General features: G+C 42.8%; 1 protein-coding gene across 4 annotated transcripts in view; it reads left to right on the top strand.

The window, feature by feature from the left end:
* The window catches only part of ESRRB (estrogen related receptor beta), a 194,117-nt gene that overhangs the window by 53,527 nt on the left and 121,244 nt on the right, over positions 1–19,346 (top strand). Inside the window, exon 1 of one of the 4 annotated variants that reach the window (XM_056850855.1) lies at positions 15,248–15,312. The exons of 2 other annotated variants lie outside the window; for them this stretch is intronic. In XM_056850855.1, coding sequence (XP_056706833.1) covers positions 15,263–15,312 — 50 coding nt within the window. In that variant the 5' untranslated portion in view covers positions 15,248–15,262. Of the gene's footprint in view, positions 1–15,247; positions 15,313–19,346 lie in introns of those variants that run through there. One more of the 4 variants, XM_056850857.1, reaches the window with a different exon arrangement.

Raw genomic sequence — 19,346 nt, 5'->3', positions numbered from 1 at the left:
ACACATTAATTGATTCTTGGCTTTGCTTGTTTGCTTTCATTACCCAAAGAGACAAAACTCAACAACAAAACTCAACAGTGTTTTTAGATTTAAAATTGCATGTTTTTTCCATTCATTTGGAAAGGAATGCACACTCCCTTGTCTTTGTGTAAGCTGTTCTGCAGCCTTCCTTGTGCCCTTGTCTCGCTCACAGCTGTCTCTGTCCATTTTACCTGGCACAAAATTAAGGTGATCAGGTAGCAGGCAAGCCCATTTTCCACCTGGTTTGCTGTGTGTGTGTGTGTGTAATTCATCAAGCTGTTTGCAGAATTGTGCTATGTTTCCATCAAAGCTCTGCCTTTCCTCTGAGAAAATTATGTGGGACAATCATGTGGGATGGGATGGGGTGGGATGGGGTGGGGGTACAGGGACTGAAAAATAAATCCAGGACCTCTTTGACCCACTTTGCCCTCCCCCCTTTGTTCACGTGCAGCATGGCTTCATGAACCAGTACAATCAGGTTTGCTTGGCACCGATTCCAGGTTCTCATGTATATTATACCAAATGAAATTTCTGCCAGTCATTCTGTCAGCTTGCTGGGACGTGGGCCATTATTTTATGATAAAAGGTAAAAAAAAGAAAAAGAAAAAAAAGAAAAATTAATCAGTCACAAAAATTGCTTAGTCATTAAAGTACAGGGGACGGAAGTGTAAAGTCAATTTCGGAGTCCATCATCTCTGAGAACAGCGCGGAGGGGGAGGGAAGGGATGAGAGTTTGCTGTTTCTTTCAAGAAGAGGAATGTGATGAGTTTATGTCCCTGTTGTCCGGGTCCTCTTACTGGTGTGCCTTTTACTTGGGTAGAAGGGCCCCAGCACCAGTCTGAGGCCACAATTTTATAGTGAGGTGCTAGTGTCCATCCTTGACTGTGTAGCACAGCAGTTTCCATTGATCATGCCACATATGCAGCTGCTTCTAGTATGGCGCAGAAGCACTGCAATAGCGTTAGACATCATGCTGCACTGCAGTGATGGTGGCATGACTCGGTGGTAGAGCATCTACTTTGCAGGCAGAAGGTCCCAGGTTCAGCTTCCAACACCTTTTCTTAAAAGGGATAGATGTCAAAAACCTCTGTCTGAGACCTTAAGAGATGCTGTTGGCTGCAGTGGACAATACTGGCCTTGACAGACTCCTTATGAGGCAGTTTCATGTTTATTGGCTAAGAATGGGCCACAGAAGTTCCCTTTATGCAAAATCCTATTGCTTGTATAGATCCATTGTCTTTGCAAAGGCCAGCACAATCCTCCTTTAGCTTTAAACACTGGCAGGGTGTGGTGGGGGTAGGAGGATTATGTATTCTTTTCCAAAGGTTAGGATGCTGTAGGAGCTGGATCTCAAACTATTACATTGTCCATATGTAAGGTAGAGGTGGTTCCCTGACCTGGATGGCCAAGGCTAGCCTGATCTCATCAGATCTCAGAAGCTAAGCAGGGTTGATCCTGGTTAGTACTTGGATGGGAGACCACCAAGGAATACCAGGGTAACTATGCAGAGGAAGGCAATGGCAAACCACGTCTGAATGTCTCTTGCCTTGAAAACCCTATGGAATCATCATCAGTTGGATGCAACTTGACGGCACTTCACACACACACACAAGGCAAAGATTTTAATTCTCCAGTGGCAAGTAGTTACATTGGAATATGTATGATACCATATTATCTGGCCTATGTGTAATCTCAGACTCCATCAAAATGCAGAGAAAGCCCCAAAGTGATGTTGGGTTCATCAAAAGATGAACCCCAAAGATGATGTTGGATTCAGGACACAAGGCTGCCACCATGCAATATTAGAGTATGTTAGGTGAAATGGATCACTTGCCCAGTGAACAAAAAATCCGGATAAATAAGCAGGTCCCTCCAGTAAGTCACCTCTACAGAAAGATGTCATTTCCCTTACATGACAAACTCATAGCAGAACTAGTAGGGATACTATTCATATAGAAGGTGGAGGATCAGTCTTCAATGAGTGAACGAGATCTCTCTTTAGCCATTGTAGAGGGATATAGCGGCCAGTTACATATATATTTGGATCTTAAAGAACTTCAACAAAGCTATTGAAAGAGAACATTTGTGACTACAAATGAGAGAAGAAATCACGGTCTGAGTTGCCAGTGCCAAATACTTCAGCAAGTTGGATGCTTCCTTAGGATTTTGGCAGCTGACGTGAACAGCAGAAAGTTCTAAATGATGTGCATTTAACACTCCACTTGGAAGGTACAGTTCACTTCTGTTTTCTTCTGGCATAGCTTATGCTCCTGAAGCATATCACAAAACTTTATACATAGTCTTATGGAAAGAGGGAATACATCTGTGAATTATGATATAATCTGGGGCCCAGCAAAGAAGAACATAATCACAGGCATCGGCAATGTATGGATGTTGCATCGCTTTGTCTCTTGGGAATCAACGCTGGATCTAATTTTTTTTTTTAAATAAACGTGCTACAGGCAACAAGAACTGCAGGTCTAAAATGGAACAGGCGAAATATGTGTGTGAAGGTTATCAGGTTGACTGTGGTGGGAGATATAATCTTCACTGCAGGGGTTAAATCAGACAGCACAAAAGTTCAGGCTGTTGAAATGATACCATGGCTTTGATCAAAGCATTTTGGTGGGTGCCTGGGAAAACCAGAGGAATTTATATTGAATGTATCCAAGCCAAAGCACCTCTGCAGAGGAAACTTTTAGAAAATAAAAATGAAAGGCACTGGGATGTGCACAAGGAAGAATGATAGACTGCTGCCAAACAACAACTTCCTCAAGTGCCTGTATTAAAATTTTATGTTCCAAGGTAGGACTGTCAAAATTTCACCCAGTTCAGTAATTCTGCAGAAACATGTTGACCACTGGCAACCTTTGGCAGTAGCATATACATCTAAATCAAGGACTGATCTTAGCTGGTGAGGAAGAGAATCTTGTTTGCTTGCGAGTGCTTTCATCAATGTATCTGATGGTTGAACAGATCAGATGGAAAGAGGCCACAAGCCCCTCATAGTGTTGTGTTGTCTATACCTTAATGTCTGCTGAATTACTACACCTTAAAGACTAATGGTGGCTTGTGGGTGTGGCTGTGTGCGCTGGAGGGGGAGATGGAGGTGCCACTGTTACCAGTGAGTGACAGGAGGCAATGCCAAAACCTGTGGAGCTACATCTGCAGCATTGTGACTGGTGGACTCCGGTGCAAGTGCAGGGTGCTGACCTCACTTGCTGGCATCCAGTTGTACTATTTACTCAGAAGAGGCACACCTGCATGGTGCTGCTGCTGTGATAGCGATGCCTATGTTGCTACTTCACTTGCTGGTAAGAGCGCTGCCTCTCCAGTGGTGCAGAGTGGTAGAGGCTTGGATATTCCCTGTACTCTACCCCATGAGCTGCTGCTCTTAGAGATTCAATGAATGATGATCAAACAGCAAAAGTATGATGTGACTGTCACATCACAAGTAAATGTATGTGTATGGCATGTGTAGGTGGTGGCTGGAGATCTCCTGCTATTACAACTGATCTCCACCCGATAGAAATGTTCCCCTGGAGAAAATGGCCACTTTGGCAATTGGACTCTATGGCATTGAAGTCTCTCCCCTCTCCAAACCCCACCCTCCTCAGACTCCACCCCCAAAATCTCCAGGTATTTCCCAACCCAGAGCTGGCAACCCTAGGTATGTGCCCTTTCCAGAACTAACACAGTGTTTGAATACAGAAAAGGCATCAGAGCCTGAGGTACAGGCCTATGTACACTTAAATGTCAAACCACTCCCTGTGGTAGATCCTCCCAATGGAACAAATTAAAGTACAAACAGACAGATGACAGAAGAGAATTCTGAAGGAAGTGATCATTGAGGAAGGCCATAGTATAAAGGTGGCTGTACCTCAGTATAAGAAGGTTACTGGAAATGCAGACATGAAAGCTGAGCAATTGAAAGTAAAACTGTTATACTAAAGAGTCTCTAGGAGAAAATGAGGGCCTTTTTAAAGCTAAAAAGTGTAAAAGATGAGCATGAGACATGATGTACTGTCCACAGATCAATCAGGACATTGTTAATACAATATACCTCTTAGAAATTTCAATCAAGACAAGCAGAGCCCTGAAACATTCAGTCAGTACCACAAAGGCAGTATGAAAAGGTGTTTATCTGGTACTCAACTTAATAGTTATTCATTATTTTTCTTTGTTTGAAGAAATGTGTATATCACATGGTATAAGCCAGGGGTGTCGAACTCAATTGTTCCAAAGGCCAGATACGACATAAATGTCACTTGGTTGGACTGGGCCGTGCTTCATCAGCCCAGATTGAGAGTGGGGAGCGGGGGGCTGCCTCGGCTGCCTCATTGGCTGGATAAGAGCCAGATCTGGCCCACAGGCCTTATGTTTGACTCCCCTGGTATAAGCAGTACCATATGTGATAGACGGATCAGCCAGTCTTCTTGAGGCCTGGCATTCCAAATGAGGTCTTTAGTGATAATGGCCTTCAGTTTACCAGTGCTGAATTTAGAGAATTTGTTTAGACAAGTAGCCTACATTACTCATAATGGAAAGATCCCTGGTGGTTGGTGCCATCAAGCTGCATCCAAGGTATGGCAATCGTAAGGTTTTCAAGGCAAGAGATGACCAGAGGTGGTCTGCCATTGCCTGCATCTCTGTAGTAACTTTGGACTTCCTTGGTGGTCTCCCAAGTACTAACCAGGACCAACCCTGCTCAGCTTCAAAGATATCAGGTTAGCCTGGGCCATCCAAAGAATGCAAAGAAATTAGAGGAGCACCATTTTTGCTGTTATCAAGGGGTTCTTTGCTTCCTCCTAGATTATTCTTTGTCTTCAACAGAGGGACAGAATGAGACTTCTGAAACAGGCTACATTTTTCACTATGCAAAAGCAAGAAGAGCCGCACCCACAATCAGAAAGTCCTTTGCTTTCCACTGAAGAACTGGCACCTGGACACTCTGCAAGAAAAGTGAAATCTCATACTCTAAGACCAGTGGAGAGAAAAAGTGATTGTAGGGATGGAGAAACTCACTCCAGAGTGAGGTACAAATTGCCCAGTTTAGGATTTCCTTTATTTTTGTCCTGTCATTATGCCTTCACTCTGCACTCTGTGTTGTTTCTTCGTGTAGATAATATTGAGGTAATGGCTGTTGGCAGGCGAATGGGTTCTCCAATCCCATATGCAATTCAGTCTCCCTGGTTACTCAGGCTCAAATCCTGGTTACTCAGACTAGGATTTCCCCACTAAAGCCACCCTGAGGGCCACTTTTCTTTTTTATTAACTTTATTAACTCTATTGTCACATTAATTGGTGCAAACCCTTGTTCTTTTTCACAATTTTAACTCAGTGTTTTTCTTTGTAATCCCTTCTGTCAGTCCGTCATTCTGTCTACACTCTATAGTGTACACCACAATTGCCTCCGAATCCCTCTCTGTTTCTCCCCCCTTTCCTGTTGCCCCACTACATAAATTTCTTACAACTCCAGTCTCCAAATACCTCTTCTTTTCCCCCTTATATCCCTTAACATTCTGAAGAAGAAGAAGAGTTGGCTTTTATATGCCGACTTTCTCTAACACTTAAGGAAGAATCAAACCGGCTTACAATCCCCTCCCCTCCCACAACAGACACCCTGTGAGGTAGGTGGGGCTGAGAGAGTGTGACTAGCCCAAGGTCACCCAGTTGGCTTCACGAGGAGTGGGGAAACCAACACAGTTCACCAGATTAGAGTCCGTCGCTCATGTGGAGGAGCGGGGAATCAAACCCGGTTCCCCAGATCAGAGTCCACTGCTCCAAACCACCACTCTTAACCACTACACCATGCTGGCTCTCTCTTCACAAGTTACAGTGAATGCATGTATAATCCATGTATGGTGTACGTTTGATTTTTGTTTATAAAGACATTGAGTAATTTGAGTTAAATTCAATGTGTGTATAGTGGCACATGATTGAAACCTTACATTTATCCAGCTACTGTTCCCCACTTTTGTTTGTCAAGTAAACGAGTATTGGCTTTTTCTAACAGTCTGATGTATGTTTACTGTAACATGTAAACAGGGCATTCCCCCCTATGCATTACTGTTTTTCTCTTTCCTCACCCCGTAGGTCTCCCTGCACTCTCAGTACCCCCTTTTCTTGATTTTTCCTTGGGGAAGGGGAGAGGGCTAACCTCCTTCACTTTCCAAACTAACCACACAGTAACAGAGTCTCAGATGCAGATGGCCTGTGCAGAGTGGCTTGCTAGATGGTTGGCTGCCACAGATGACACATCCCTCTGAATCCAGGGAAAGGAAGTGCAATGCAGATGTAATTATGCAGTCATTATTGGGAACACTCCTGGGGGGGGGTGCAGGAAGAGACTCCACAGGACGTAATCTTAGTTGGGTTCCATCATCATATCTGTGGGAGGGAAAAGCACTCATTCAGACAACCAGTGTTATTGATATGAAGACTTTTCACATTCCAGTTATTGATGTGAGAAGTATGTACAGGACTAGAGGCCTGGCCCTGAACATAGTTGTACATGGTAGCTAGAAGTATGTTTTACCAAATGTTCATTCTGTACCCAGTGTAAGGATATAGTGTGTGCATTTGACATGGAAACGGGAGGCAAGGGAAAATGCACCAGTCCTTTTTGGAATGTTGCAGTTATTGCTAGCCTAACTGCAAATCTGACTACATATTGGGCTGTCAAACTTTCTTCAATAAATTCCAGAGTTGTTTGATGTTCTCCCTAAGAGGGAACAGGTTGTTTTTGTGAGAGGAGGAAGTTTTTGTATTGGGTAGAGGAACAGGAGATGTGAGCTTCATGCCCTGGTTTGTTGCTTTGCTTCTTGATGGGAAAGGGAACTGATGAGATGCCTGTTCTTTCTGGATCAGCCTGCTTCTGAGGGGCTTTCTGTCATAGACTTTGCAATAAGCCGTGGTGCTGTTCCTTCTGTTGTACTGAGTTTGCCTATCATTCTGTTGGGATGAGACTAAATGCTATTGCCTGAGCTCCCCAACCTTGCTGTGCCTTCAACAGCGGAACTAGTTTTTGTTTTGACATATGGAAGTTTTGCTCAGATGCCAAAAATCTCTGGTCTCCTCGCCCACTAATACAACTGCATTAGAACTGAAAGCACTGGCTGATTAATTGGTGTGATCAATTAATTAAAATGGAGATCTAATTTGTCCAAATTAGCTTTCTGGACTTTCCCTGTGCCAAAGCTGGGATTTGGCTTTATTCTTTGTGCTTTTTCCTTCCCCTAGCAGTCTTTCCATTTTTCTCTCCTTTTAGCAGAATTTGCTGAAAAGTGGGCGACATGGTCTGATTCAGAGAGAAGTGAACAGGTGAGAAAGTGGGGGCAAAAGCATACATGTAGGGTTGCCAGGTCCCTCTTTGCCACTGGCTGGATTTGGGGCGGAGCCTGAGGAGGGCAGGTTTTGGGGAGGGGAGTCCATAGAGTACAATTGCCAAAGCGGCCATTTGCTCCAGGTGAACTGATCTCTATTGGCTGGAGATCAGTTGTAATAGCATGAGAGCTCCAGCTACAACCTGGAGGTTGGCAACCCTACATACATGGCCAAATCTCAGCAGAGTTATTTTCTTTGCTGCTGGGTACTTCTTTAAGTGGTGGGGGGAGAGGGGAACAAGGTATTGCAGGAGGGAGCTTGCTGCTGTGAGGAAGGTCAGAGGGACTCATAGGATAGGAAGGCATGTGTTTGTATCCTGGAGCTGAAAGTGTACGATACCTCAGTTTAAAAGATGTGCTATGAAAGTTGTCAGAGGTGTTTGATCCACCGTGACACTTTCACATAGAAAAGGCATTGCCTCATGTTACAGCCATCAAGTGATGGACCTCCATGTGTGAACTCATAGAATGATAGAGTAGAATCATAGAGCTGGAAGGGACCACAGGGTCATCTAGTCCAACTCCCTGCACAATGCAGGAAATTCACAACTACCTTCCCCCACACCCTTCAGTGACCCCTATTCCATGCCCAGAAGATGCCCTCCCTCTCATGATCTGCCTAAGGTCATAGAATCAGCATTGCTGACAGATGGCCATCTAGCCTTTGCTGAAAAACCTCTAGGGAAGAAGAGCTTACCACCTCCTGAAGAAGCCTGTTCCACTGAGGAACAGCTCTGTTATAGAATTTTTCCTAATGTCTAGATGGAAACTCTTTTGATTTCACCCTAAGATACATTTAATAATATGTATATAATTAAATTTGGTTGCAAGGACCTAGTCTATCAGAAGCATTTTGAAAATTGAGTCATGAACTTAAGTGTGTGTGAGTGTATATGTACATTTTTGCACAATGCTTTTCTTCCCAGAATTAGATGTACCCATTCAGATCATGTAATTGGCAAAACTCTCATGAGCCCTGAGTGGAAACTATGCTGGTACCTTACTTTTCTGCATGATGATGAAAGAAGACCATTGCTTTTTCTTCTTCATGTGCAGTGCTAGAACAGGGGTTCTGCTGTACCACATCACATTTTTGTCAGGGGTCAGTTTTGGAATGCTCTAAAGCTCCAAAACAAGTCACTGGAATTCTTGCTTTCAGACTTTCAGAATATTCCAGGTGAGAAATAAAGGAGAATCCATATAAGTATTCCCTTCACTTTCTGAAAGATGGAAGTGGCTACCATGGAAAAATGAAAAGTTTCATTTGTCCTTTTAAACTGACTATAAAGTATTATTAATTTTTGTATCAATAATGGTTCTGTCGAGCCTTTCAGAAATCCTCCTTTCTTTTTTGCCTGGGCATTTCTCTGTCAGCAGGAGTCCATTATCTGAGCACAAACCTTCATTGTGTTTCCGTTATCAGTTAATTAGACCCCATGAAGTCTGTGCCAGCCAATCAGGTGGCTCCCTGGCTCACTCTACTAGGTCCTGATAAAAGTTAAAACCCCAAATTAAAACCTTCAGCTATTGGAAAGCAGCACCTGTCTAAAAATGCAACATCTGTTCTTGCAGGTTCAGCAAAGTGGCACAAGAGCATGAAAACAGTGGGGCACATTTTGTTGTTGTTGTAGGGGTGAATCTTTACAGACTGCTGTGCAGATATATGGTGGGATGATGCTTTCTAGAGAACTAGATAATCCTGGAACACACCATGGCAGGAGTTTGATTCCCCACTCCTCCACATGAGCGGTGGAGGCTAATCTGGTGAACTGAATTTGTTTCCCTGCTCCTACACACGAAGCCAGCTAGGTGACCTTAGGCTAGTCACACTCTAGATTTGTTGACAAGTCATAAGTAGGAGGCCTGGCTCCCAGTATTTGTACCAGGCAAAAACCCATCATGAAAGTTGATACTGACTGGTAGCTGCATTTCTATTCCCTGTTTCATCTAAAAGGGCTTTTATGTGCACACCTTGTCCATGGTAGCTCACTAGGTTGCAATCAAACTCCAGAGTCATAACATCCTGGAGTTTACTAGACTTTTGCCATTTATCTGTTCCTCAAAATAAGTCATTCTAAATCATTTTTCCAAACCACAGCTATGGCAGTGTGTATGAGTCAATCAGATGTTCTGAAATATCATGGCGAGTAAGAAGATATTGTTCACTTTTCTTTCAGTGAGTCCTGTTTGCATGAGTAGTGGTAGGAGTACTGCAAAAAGCTGAAAGTGGAGTATTGTTGTTGACAAATGTGCCCAGGTGGAGTCCTGAAGGCAATGATAATTCTGTTAGCCTTGTATTACAGCTATCTCTGAATCTGAAATTAGTTAGTTCTTCATTGGTTATTTAGGTGAACATATTGGTCCCCAACTTTATTTACTTTAGGAATTGTGTATCTAGGTAGGTTTGAAGCCAAGGAACTGTTCCCAATCACCTACAGTCAGCATTGGATGCATTTACCCTCCAGTACACATGAAGTCATGCACAGAGAAACATTCATACCCAAGTATAGTCACTGATTCACATTTTACAAAGTCCACAAGTCTTCCATGTCCACTATGAGTCAATCAGATGTGCTCTGGAAGTTCTGTGCCTGGAACTTAATTCCCAAGCATGTGGAGATTCAACTCAAACTAAGACCATGATGTGGTGGAAGAGAAGACTTAAACCTTCCTCTGCACTGTTTCCCCAACTTTAAATGTCTTTCTCTCAACCTGAAATGGCACTGGAGGGGGAAAGGGGCTTCCCTGTGGTCCTAACAGAAATCAGGCTCATCTGTATCTGGGAATTAATTTCTGAGCATGGAGCTCCCAGAACATGGTCTGTCACCAAGGTACGTGGGGGATTTGTCCTAAGATGCCTGTGCGCAGATTCTCACAACTTATGAGTCTATGATCCAGAATATTTAGGAACAATATTGTTCTGTTTGTCTAGCTAAACACTATTAATCACACCAATGATCTATGAAGTCCTCCTTATACAGCTGTAAAAAATCAACTGAACTCATTTTGCCTCAATTCTGTGGGACAGGTTTTGTTGCTTACAAATTCTGCTCTATTGAGGGATAAACTAATACATGCCAATGTGTGTAATAAATCCCCAACTTTTTAGAAAACGAAAATATGCTTCTATAGATTAGAACAGGTGCTGGGTGCATCTGAATCTTTGCAGGAGAAAACGGCAGCTGAGTGTGCACGTGGGAGCATGATCTTGAACAAGAGCAACAAAACAAAAGGCCAGTGGGGAAAGGATTAAGCACCCCCTTTCCCTTGCTCTGCCTTTTCTTACAACCTGCTTTCTATCCAGGCCTTTGAGCTTGCCAATGATTCATTCAGCTTTACCCATTCATTTATGTAACACTAATCCTCAGTTGGTATGTACTTAATATTTCCCCCCATGCTATGCAATACATACTAAAATCATAAGAAACTGACCTGCTTTTAATACACGTTCTGGCATTTGGCAATGATAGCTCAATGTAAACCCCAGAGAGAGAAGCACAGAATCCTCCATGATGCCCTTGGTAATGCTTCATACAAAAATTTATTTAAGCAATTATGAAACAAAGTTTGACTATCTAATTTTTTTGGCTAGGCTATATGGTGATCAACTTTTTTTGGTCATTCTGTGTATAATGTAAACTCAAATCTTCAAGTATTTTGTAAAGGTATATAATTGTGTACCTAAGTAAATTTCAATCGAATGGTGGTGGCTGTCTTGCAATGTTCTGCTGAAGTGAACTTGTTACAATATCAGTAAAATTGTATACTCCCCCCGGTGATAATTTAACACACGTGCGGCTCATATGTTTTATTATTGTTATATGTTAATTCAGCAAATACCTTCAGATATGATGTAAACAAATAATGAATATTAGAGCAGAACTATTACTTTGTATTTGATATACTAAAAACGTGTATCCTTTAGGTGTACAAATTTACTAGTTTTGAAATTATTACAGTCAGGTTGCAAGAAGTGCAGCAAATTGATTTTAAATGATTATTTGAATACAAGGTGCTTTTGAAGATATATATTAATTTTACCGGGCTCAGACCCAGAAGTATAAATAATTTAGAAAGCAGAATGTTTTATTACAGTGGTCAACTTGTGCATGAGTTGTTACATAATTGGCGTTACACCCTTCCAAGAAGACATGTATTTTGTTGGCCAAGATTGTTTCTCATACTAACAATGTCCACTGATCAGCAATAGCATTCAAATACATTCATTTAATATCCTGATAGTTTTCTATCTAGTGAAGGCAGCATAGGAAGAAATTGTTGGATTAATAGAGAACTGCAATTAACAAAATCTTGCTTTTAAAAATTCTGAAGTCTTGTATAAAGGTATTTGCTAACTTCTATGTGGATCTTTAAACATAAAGACATGGCCCATTGCTCTTCACGAGCTAAAGTACAATTTATATTGACATCAGTTTGATATTTTGTCCTTTACTCTATCACTGACTATGGTAGCATAATCAAGAGTGTGCCATACTCTTAAATTCTCTCACTCTTTTTGCAGTCTTATTATATGTGAGCTATGCTATAATGTGTTTCTCCTTTTTTCTGTCTCTCCCACTTTCTTCTGCTTCCCTCCTTATGCAACCTAGCCTGGACTTCCAAGCTAGTAAATACTCAGCTTCTCACTTTTTAGATAAGTTTCCCCCACTCCCAACATACACATACTCTTTGTACTTCTGCTTTCTCTGTGACAATAATTGGTGGCAAAGTGAGGTACATTGGTGGTGGAAACTTTTTATCAAGACACAGCTGACTTGTAGCAACCCCATAAGGTAAGAGATGCTCAGAAGAGGTTTGCCATTGCCTGCCTCTGCATCGCGACCCTGGTGTAACTCACCACCTACAAAAAGGGTTGTTCCTGTGCTGAAAGGGCTTTGGAAGCGGCCCAAAGGCAGCTCTGCCCCCAGGAATGCTCCCTTCGGCGCATGCTGGAGATATGCTGCCAGGAAGGCTGTGCCGGTTCCTGTGGTGCGTGCTGCTGCGCAGCTTCCCTACAGCAGCATATGTGCCCCTGCACCGGTGTCCATGAATGGTGTCAGTGGTACTTATGGATCATGCCGCCTCCTCACCAATTTTGGGTCCCCCTTCAGGACCACACACTTAATCCTCTATAGCACATGAGATCCCCAGTAGGCATACAATTAAATAAACTCATTAACTTTAATGAAGCTGGAATGATTCACACAAGCTGAACTGTTGGCCCTGTGCTTTAGCTCACCCCACCCTGTTTTACCTCAGGCTCCTGTAGAACAACAGATTATATGAAACAGCCAGATTTCTGGTTATCATTTCCCATTTGGTTTGGGTGCAAGATGACAAGAATATCCTTGTAAACTTGTTCCCCCCCCCCCCAAATAGCATTTCTACTAATTAGCTCCAATTTTCAGAAGACTGGTTTAGAAATAATGCAGATAGTGAAATTAGTCATGGGTAACTTTAAATAGAAGATAGCCACTGCTGTTCCTTAGCAGGAAACATTAATTTTAGTCTCAGCCTGGTTCATCTAAAATTGTATATTTGGAAAGTGTTAAAGATGGGTTTACCAGAGGACCACTTCTGACACTGCACTTTCCACTTAAGGGATTGCTTTTGGAACCATTTCTAAGGAAGCATGTGTAAATGTTTCTTTGTAAAGAATCACCTGCACAGGAACTACTGAGTGAGTCAAAGCCAGATAAAGAAAGCAGCTGGAATTGCCACTGTAATGTGCTCTACATGGGGTGACTGAAAACTGGTTGGAAACTTCAGCTGGTCCAAAATACAGGAATCAGGTTATTGTCAGAGGGCTGGATAAAGGGATCATATCATCCCTGTGCTGAAAGATCTGCACTGGCTGCCTATTTGTTTCCAGGCACAATTCCAAGTGTTGGTTCTTACTTTTAAGACCTTAAATTGTTTGGGGCAGATTACTTGAAGGATTGCCTCCTCTCATATTGTCCATCCACCAGTTAAGATCCTCTTCCACAGCCCTATTCTTTGACCCCATATACAGAGATGAGGCAGGGGCAACCAAAGGCAGGGCTTTTTCAGTGGTTGCTCCCACCTTTGGAATGCTCTCTGTCTTGAGGCTCACCTGGGGCCTCTTTAGGTGCCAGGCCAAAACAGGTTTTTGAGTTAGTGTTCCCGCTTTTAAAGCTGTTATTGAAGCCCACTTCTACTTTGAAGGTTGTGTTGCAGATATCATGTTGAGCTGCTTAATGCTGTTTTTATGGCTTGTTTTAATATTGATAATTTATGGTTGTTTTTTATTATATTAATGTATTTGTTTTTACTTGTGAGCCACCTCAATCAGGTGTCTGGAGAGGTGGTGCGTAAATAAATAAACTGCAAGTTGTGAGGCTTGCCCATTCTGATGAAATTTGTTCAATTGTACATCGCTGCAAGAGTCATTCCACAGCTGTCAACTGTTTTACCAGAAACATTCTCAGGGCAGGCGTGTCCCTGTATGTGTACCAACCACCATATCTCATATCATAGTTTGCGACTGTTGGTGTGATAAAACTAAGAACACTGAAGTCTGGTTGATTCTCAGTATGCGGAAGAATTAAGTGTGCTTAACTCTCCCACTGAAATCAAGAGGAGACAAACATGTTAATGAGATGGCAAACATGTAGCACGTGCATCACTATTATTGGGCTTGCCTGTTGATGCACACGCAGCGGTACCCTTTGAATATATTCATAGCAAGGTAATATAATTCCAGTATATCACTCGTCAGGATCAAGAAGCCAAGTGTGTAAACTTTCCTTTACTCCTTACAGAAGATAGTGTACACATGTAAAGGGAGAAGAGAAAGGGAAAGGGAAGTGTCGTTTCGTGTATTTTTCCTGTTTGGGAGGAATTTTGTGTTTCCACTGCAGTTTTTAAAAGCCCACGCATGGCCACGAGGCCGGCCTCCAGCAGGCCCCTGGCGCGCCGGGGACCAAGAGCCGCCAGCCTGGCGCGCGCGCGCCCGCTCCCTCCTGTCCGAAGGGGGCGGGACGAGCAAGTTCTTTTCCAAACTTGCAAAGGGGCTGACCGCTGAGCTCCTCGCCAGGAGCCCGGAAAACGCCGGCTGGGATCCGCCTGCCTAACTGGGGAGTGTGACAAGCTCCTCCGCGGTGACCCAGAGCGGATCGCCGTGGAGCGTAACGCCAACGCTGCCCACGCACCCCACCCCTCCCCGGTCAGGCCCCGCTCCTTCCTTGTTTCCCCTTTCGGCTTTCCCTCGGGACCATCGTTTTCCCACTTCCACACGAGCCTTTTCGGCAGCCTTCAGGTCCCCCCTCCTCCTCCCCTTCCAGCCAGGCGCAGCGCCCGCAGCCCCGTCCCACTCGCCGGCCCTCCGGCAGCGCCCGGCGACGCGCCCCCTTCCCCTGCCGCGGCTTGGCCACGTGCGGAGCCGTCGCTCGCCCTTGCTTGGCCCCCTGCCCTCGCGCCTTCCCGCGCGCCCCTCTCCCCCCGCCGGGTGCGCTGTCCCTTCAAGCCCAGCCCCTGAGAGGTAGCCAATAGCGGCGGGGCCAGAGTCATCAGCCCCGCAGTCTTAAAGCTACAGTGGGGCGTTCGCGGCGCCTCAATCTCTCGCGCCGGGGACTCTTCAGCGGGCGTCCTTCTCCGCGCTCGCCTCCGTGTGATTGGCTGAGCGGGCGCGTGCGGCTGGGCTGATGTCTGTCCCCTTCTCTCGCTCTCTCGCTCTCTGCCCGCTTCTCTTTCCCTCTTTCCTCCCCCCTCCGGCCCGCCTCGTGTCTTTCCCCTTCTCTCCGGGTCGCTCCCTTTAGTGCCCGGTCCGCTCTCTTTCGCCTCAGGGCTACCGAGTTGCTTTTCTCTTGACAACTGGGAATGCTAAAACAGAACTGATGGACATTTCCGAACTTTGCATCTCAGACCCTCTCAGCTACCACAACCAGTAGGTGCCCTCGTTGCTTGCTTGCTAATGAATGTGACTTTTTCTTCCTCTTCTTCTTTGCCCGTTAATGGAAATGACAGCATGGTCGTATCGGAGTCCAGTTGTGTCGCGCTGTTGGAAAGGGGTTTTTGTTTAAACTTTTGCTTTCCGCATGTATATGAAGACATGACCTACCTCCGCTGCCACTTCTCTGGGATGGGAGATGTGCAAAAATTGGGGAAGGGAGGGGGGAGCTGAAATCATGTGCGCTGAGGTGTAAATAGCTTGCTCTTTTTTTGAACACAGGAAGGATGCAAATTCTCATTTAGAACAGGTGGGGTGCCCAGCCAGTGGGCTGCAAGGGACGGAGGCTTCTCACAGATCCCAGTTAGTTTGGACAGTCTTTAGTTTGCACTACTTTAATTATGTATCACATAACTTTCTCTCCAAGGCATGCATATTGATTAAAAAGGGGATTCGCTTTATTATTATTATTATTATTATTATTATTATTATTATTATTATCCAAAGCTTAGCATTTTGTTTTATTCTCAGCAATTTTGACTTGGATTTGTTAACTCAGAGATGCAGATATAGCAACGATTTTATATTTAAAACAAATTATTTGGCTTTTTTTTAAAAAAGATATGCCATCTGAAATCCATGCAGAAAACCAAAAGAGTCTAGTGGAACCTTGAAGGCTAACAGAGTGTATCTAATGCAGACAGCTGTCTCGTGAAAGCTTGTACCACATACATTTGCGTGTCTTTAAAGTGCCACAAGTCTCTTTGTTGTATTGGCTACAGTAGACTAACAGGGCTCTCCCTCTGGGATTTGCCACTAGGGAAGTCAGCTCTTGAGGTTTGTACTTTGTGCAGCCTGAGGGACAGTTGAGCAAGTATCCCAAGCTGGGACGGAGAAGAGACAGATCAGCTCCATCCGTTGGCATTCTATTTTTTTGCGTGATGTAATTGGGGAAGTGCTCAGCAGTGATGCTTTGCATGAAATTGTTTTAGTAAACAAAGGTTGAGCCTTGCATGGAACTTTGGAAAGTGGATGGTTATTTTGTGTCTTCTCTGCTAGTGTGATTAATTCCTAAGCTTCCTTCTCATTGATAAAAACGGGTTCTCAGCCAACCCCCCTCGTTGCTTTGTTTTGACTGGATGAATATCCCAAAACCTCTGTGGTGTCATCTGACCCAGAACACTGTCAACACCCCAGATGGATCTGGTGTAGTTTTAATAGTTAACACCATAGCAGGAGTTAAAGAATGAATGAATAAATATATTTTCAGAGAAAAGACCATTTTCTACTCTTTTCCTTTTGACATCCCTCTTTCTCCTCTTTTTCTAGCTGTCATTCCTTGTCATTTGTCATCCCATTTTATACCGGTCCCTTTAATGCCAATAAAAGATATTGCAAATCTAATCTACACTGGGTTTTGTTTTCAGTAGTGCTATGGTTTCTGCAAAACCTCTTTGGATTAAAAGTCTCACTTTCAATCTTTATTTATAGTTTTCACCAAACAGTGGATTAAGAATAAATAAGGAATCATATAACATTTGGTATTTTACTAAAAACCGAGTTAAAGAGTGAAACACTATCTCCTTCGGAAAGAATACGCTCATTGCTTTGTAGTCACCGGCACTGTATTTTCCCCTTTAACTTTGTTTCCTGTTCACACAACCTACTTGTGGAACAAGGGACATTCATGCCAAACCACAAAATAACCAAAAGTTGAAGCACGTATCTGATTGTTTTGAATGGCTTGTATAATTTGATAGTGCTAACAGAAGGTCAGCAACAATGCTGTCCCTAATGTAATTCCGTCTGCCTCACTGTTAACTTGGTTTCTAATTAAAAGCACAAAAAATGGATCAGGCGGATGTGCCTTTGAAAGTCTTAGCAAAGAACAAGTGAGTGTACAGTTTTCTTTCCAGGTAGTAAACTCATGGTTTTACCAAAATATCTTTTTCAACCCTAAAATATTTTGGGGGACAAAAATTTGAATGGATTTTACTTTTTTAAAAAAGTGTGATATATGCAGAACATTAAGAAAATGTTCAAAACTCTTTTTTAGCAGTAGATGGATGGATAAAGAATGGGGCAAAAGAGGTGTTAGAAATTCTGGAAAATACTGAATAAATTTTGAATGTCTTGTTTCTACTTTCATTGACACTCCTGTTGCATAGTATCAAGTGTCAAGTATCAAGGAATGAAGCAAGGCCAGCTACAGCTGCATTATTGCTGATTTATTTAGTGCATGTGGATTTTTTAAAAGGTGTATTGATAGAATAGGACTATTTTTTATTAACTGCCTGTGGCCAAGTATCATCTGTCACAAGTTCCTGCTAAGGGCAGTGTTCATGTAAATAATTTGCACAATTACTTAAAAGCTTTTAAAAATTATTTTCCTGCCTACATCTGTTATCTTTTACAATTTCTCATCATAATCACAGGTCATTTAGGTAAACTGCACAATTAAAAAACCCCTCTCATCTCTTTTCTGTAAAAAAAATTAAAAGCAAAATGTGTATGAATTTGTAATGTTTAGAACAAACTCTTCCCTCCCCCACAACTTTTGCAAAGCTGGTTTGTTATAACCTGGAGAGAATGTGGCTGCAGCTGATGACTAGTGCCTTTTAGATGTTCCAAACACTTCTTTGGGACATAATACTGAGAGAGGATGGTAGTAACAGGCAAAGAAGTTATCCATGCATATTTTAAAACTGAGAAAAAAGCTGTGTACCTTGATGATTTCACATCTGCTTGTGATTCTAAGCAAGGCCTGGCTGAACTGAGGAAATTCAAACCCAGGAGAACATGGTCTCCTGGATTTTACCTTCCCGGGTTAAGAAATGGTCTTTCCCCCTTCCTTCCCTGTCTATTCCAGTGATGTGAGCACTTTAACAGGGAATTGAAAAAAGGAGCTGACCATTGCCTTACACTGGTTTCTGAACCTCAGAACCTTGCCCTTAAGTGACCCTGAACATTTCGTTCTATGGTTGTTTATTAATCTGATGTTTGTAAAATACTATTCGGAGTAATTACTTGTGGTTGCTAAAAAGTGTTGGAAACGTTTGCCTATCTGAAGCATGATCCAAACAGAAGCCTTTTGTAAGAGCAGGATTAAGCAGGCAAATGTACGAAACAAATGAATTTGCAATTTATCTTGCAGGTTGAGACAGGTGAAGTGCATGAAATTAGAAGCGGACTGTCAATGTCCATCTGCATACAGTGACTGCATAATATAGATCTGTATGTGTGCATAAATATGTATGCTGTCCCTCTATATCTATTCATATATATCATGTCTGTATTTGAGCTTGTTAATCCATTGTATGTACCTTAAAGTGAAATCCAGTACTTTTTCCTCTTTAACATCACAGTCTCAGATAAGAAGTGTTTTTCCTTGTTTCCTTTTAGCTGCAGCCTTAGATGTTGTTTAGGATTGCGGGAAGATACTTTTTGTTATTCCTAATCACCTAATCAATAGCTTGTGCAGAAGAGTGAAACAGACTAAGGTTACTGTATTAGGTGAAACTAATCCCACAAGGGGTACACCAAAGCATTCTGTGACTGTCATGTGTGTCCATTAAAAATGCTTTCTCTCTAGTGAAAGAAAGATGCACGAGGTGTTGCCACCATAAATGCACAAACAGTTAAACAGTTGCAAAAAAAAGTGAAAAAACAAATAAGCACAGAGAGACCTAGATGCAGAGGGATATAGTATGATTCCACTTGCTATTCAAAACTAGAATAAACTCAGGGGATGGGGAATTAATTTGTTTTGCTGTTTCTTACGTTGGTCCTTATTTACAGACCAAAGTAATGTGACTTGGGTTCTGAGTGCTTGCTTTGGCAAATGAAGAGAAATCATTGTCAGAAAGGTTGGAATAAATGCTTGAGTTCTAGGCACCCCTGGAAATCTAGAATGGGGGACTGTTGTTCTTTTTCAGTTCTGTGACAGGGAAGAAATTCTAAACAGAAAGGCTGAATGAAGCTGTAAGTGCTCTGAGTACACTTGGACACTCTCTCTGTGTGTATGTGTGTTT

This window comes from Euleptes europaea, chromosome 6, assembly GCF_029931775.1.
Source record: "Euleptes europaea isolate rEulEur1 chromosome 6, rEulEur1.hap1, whole genome shotgun sequence".
Taxonomy (NCBI): Eukaryota; Metazoa; Chordata; class Lepidosauria; order Squamata; family Sphaerodactylidae; genus Euleptes; species Euleptes europaea.
Note: the sequence above shows the minus strand (reverse complement) of the source record. Positions and strands in the feature narration are given on the sequence as shown.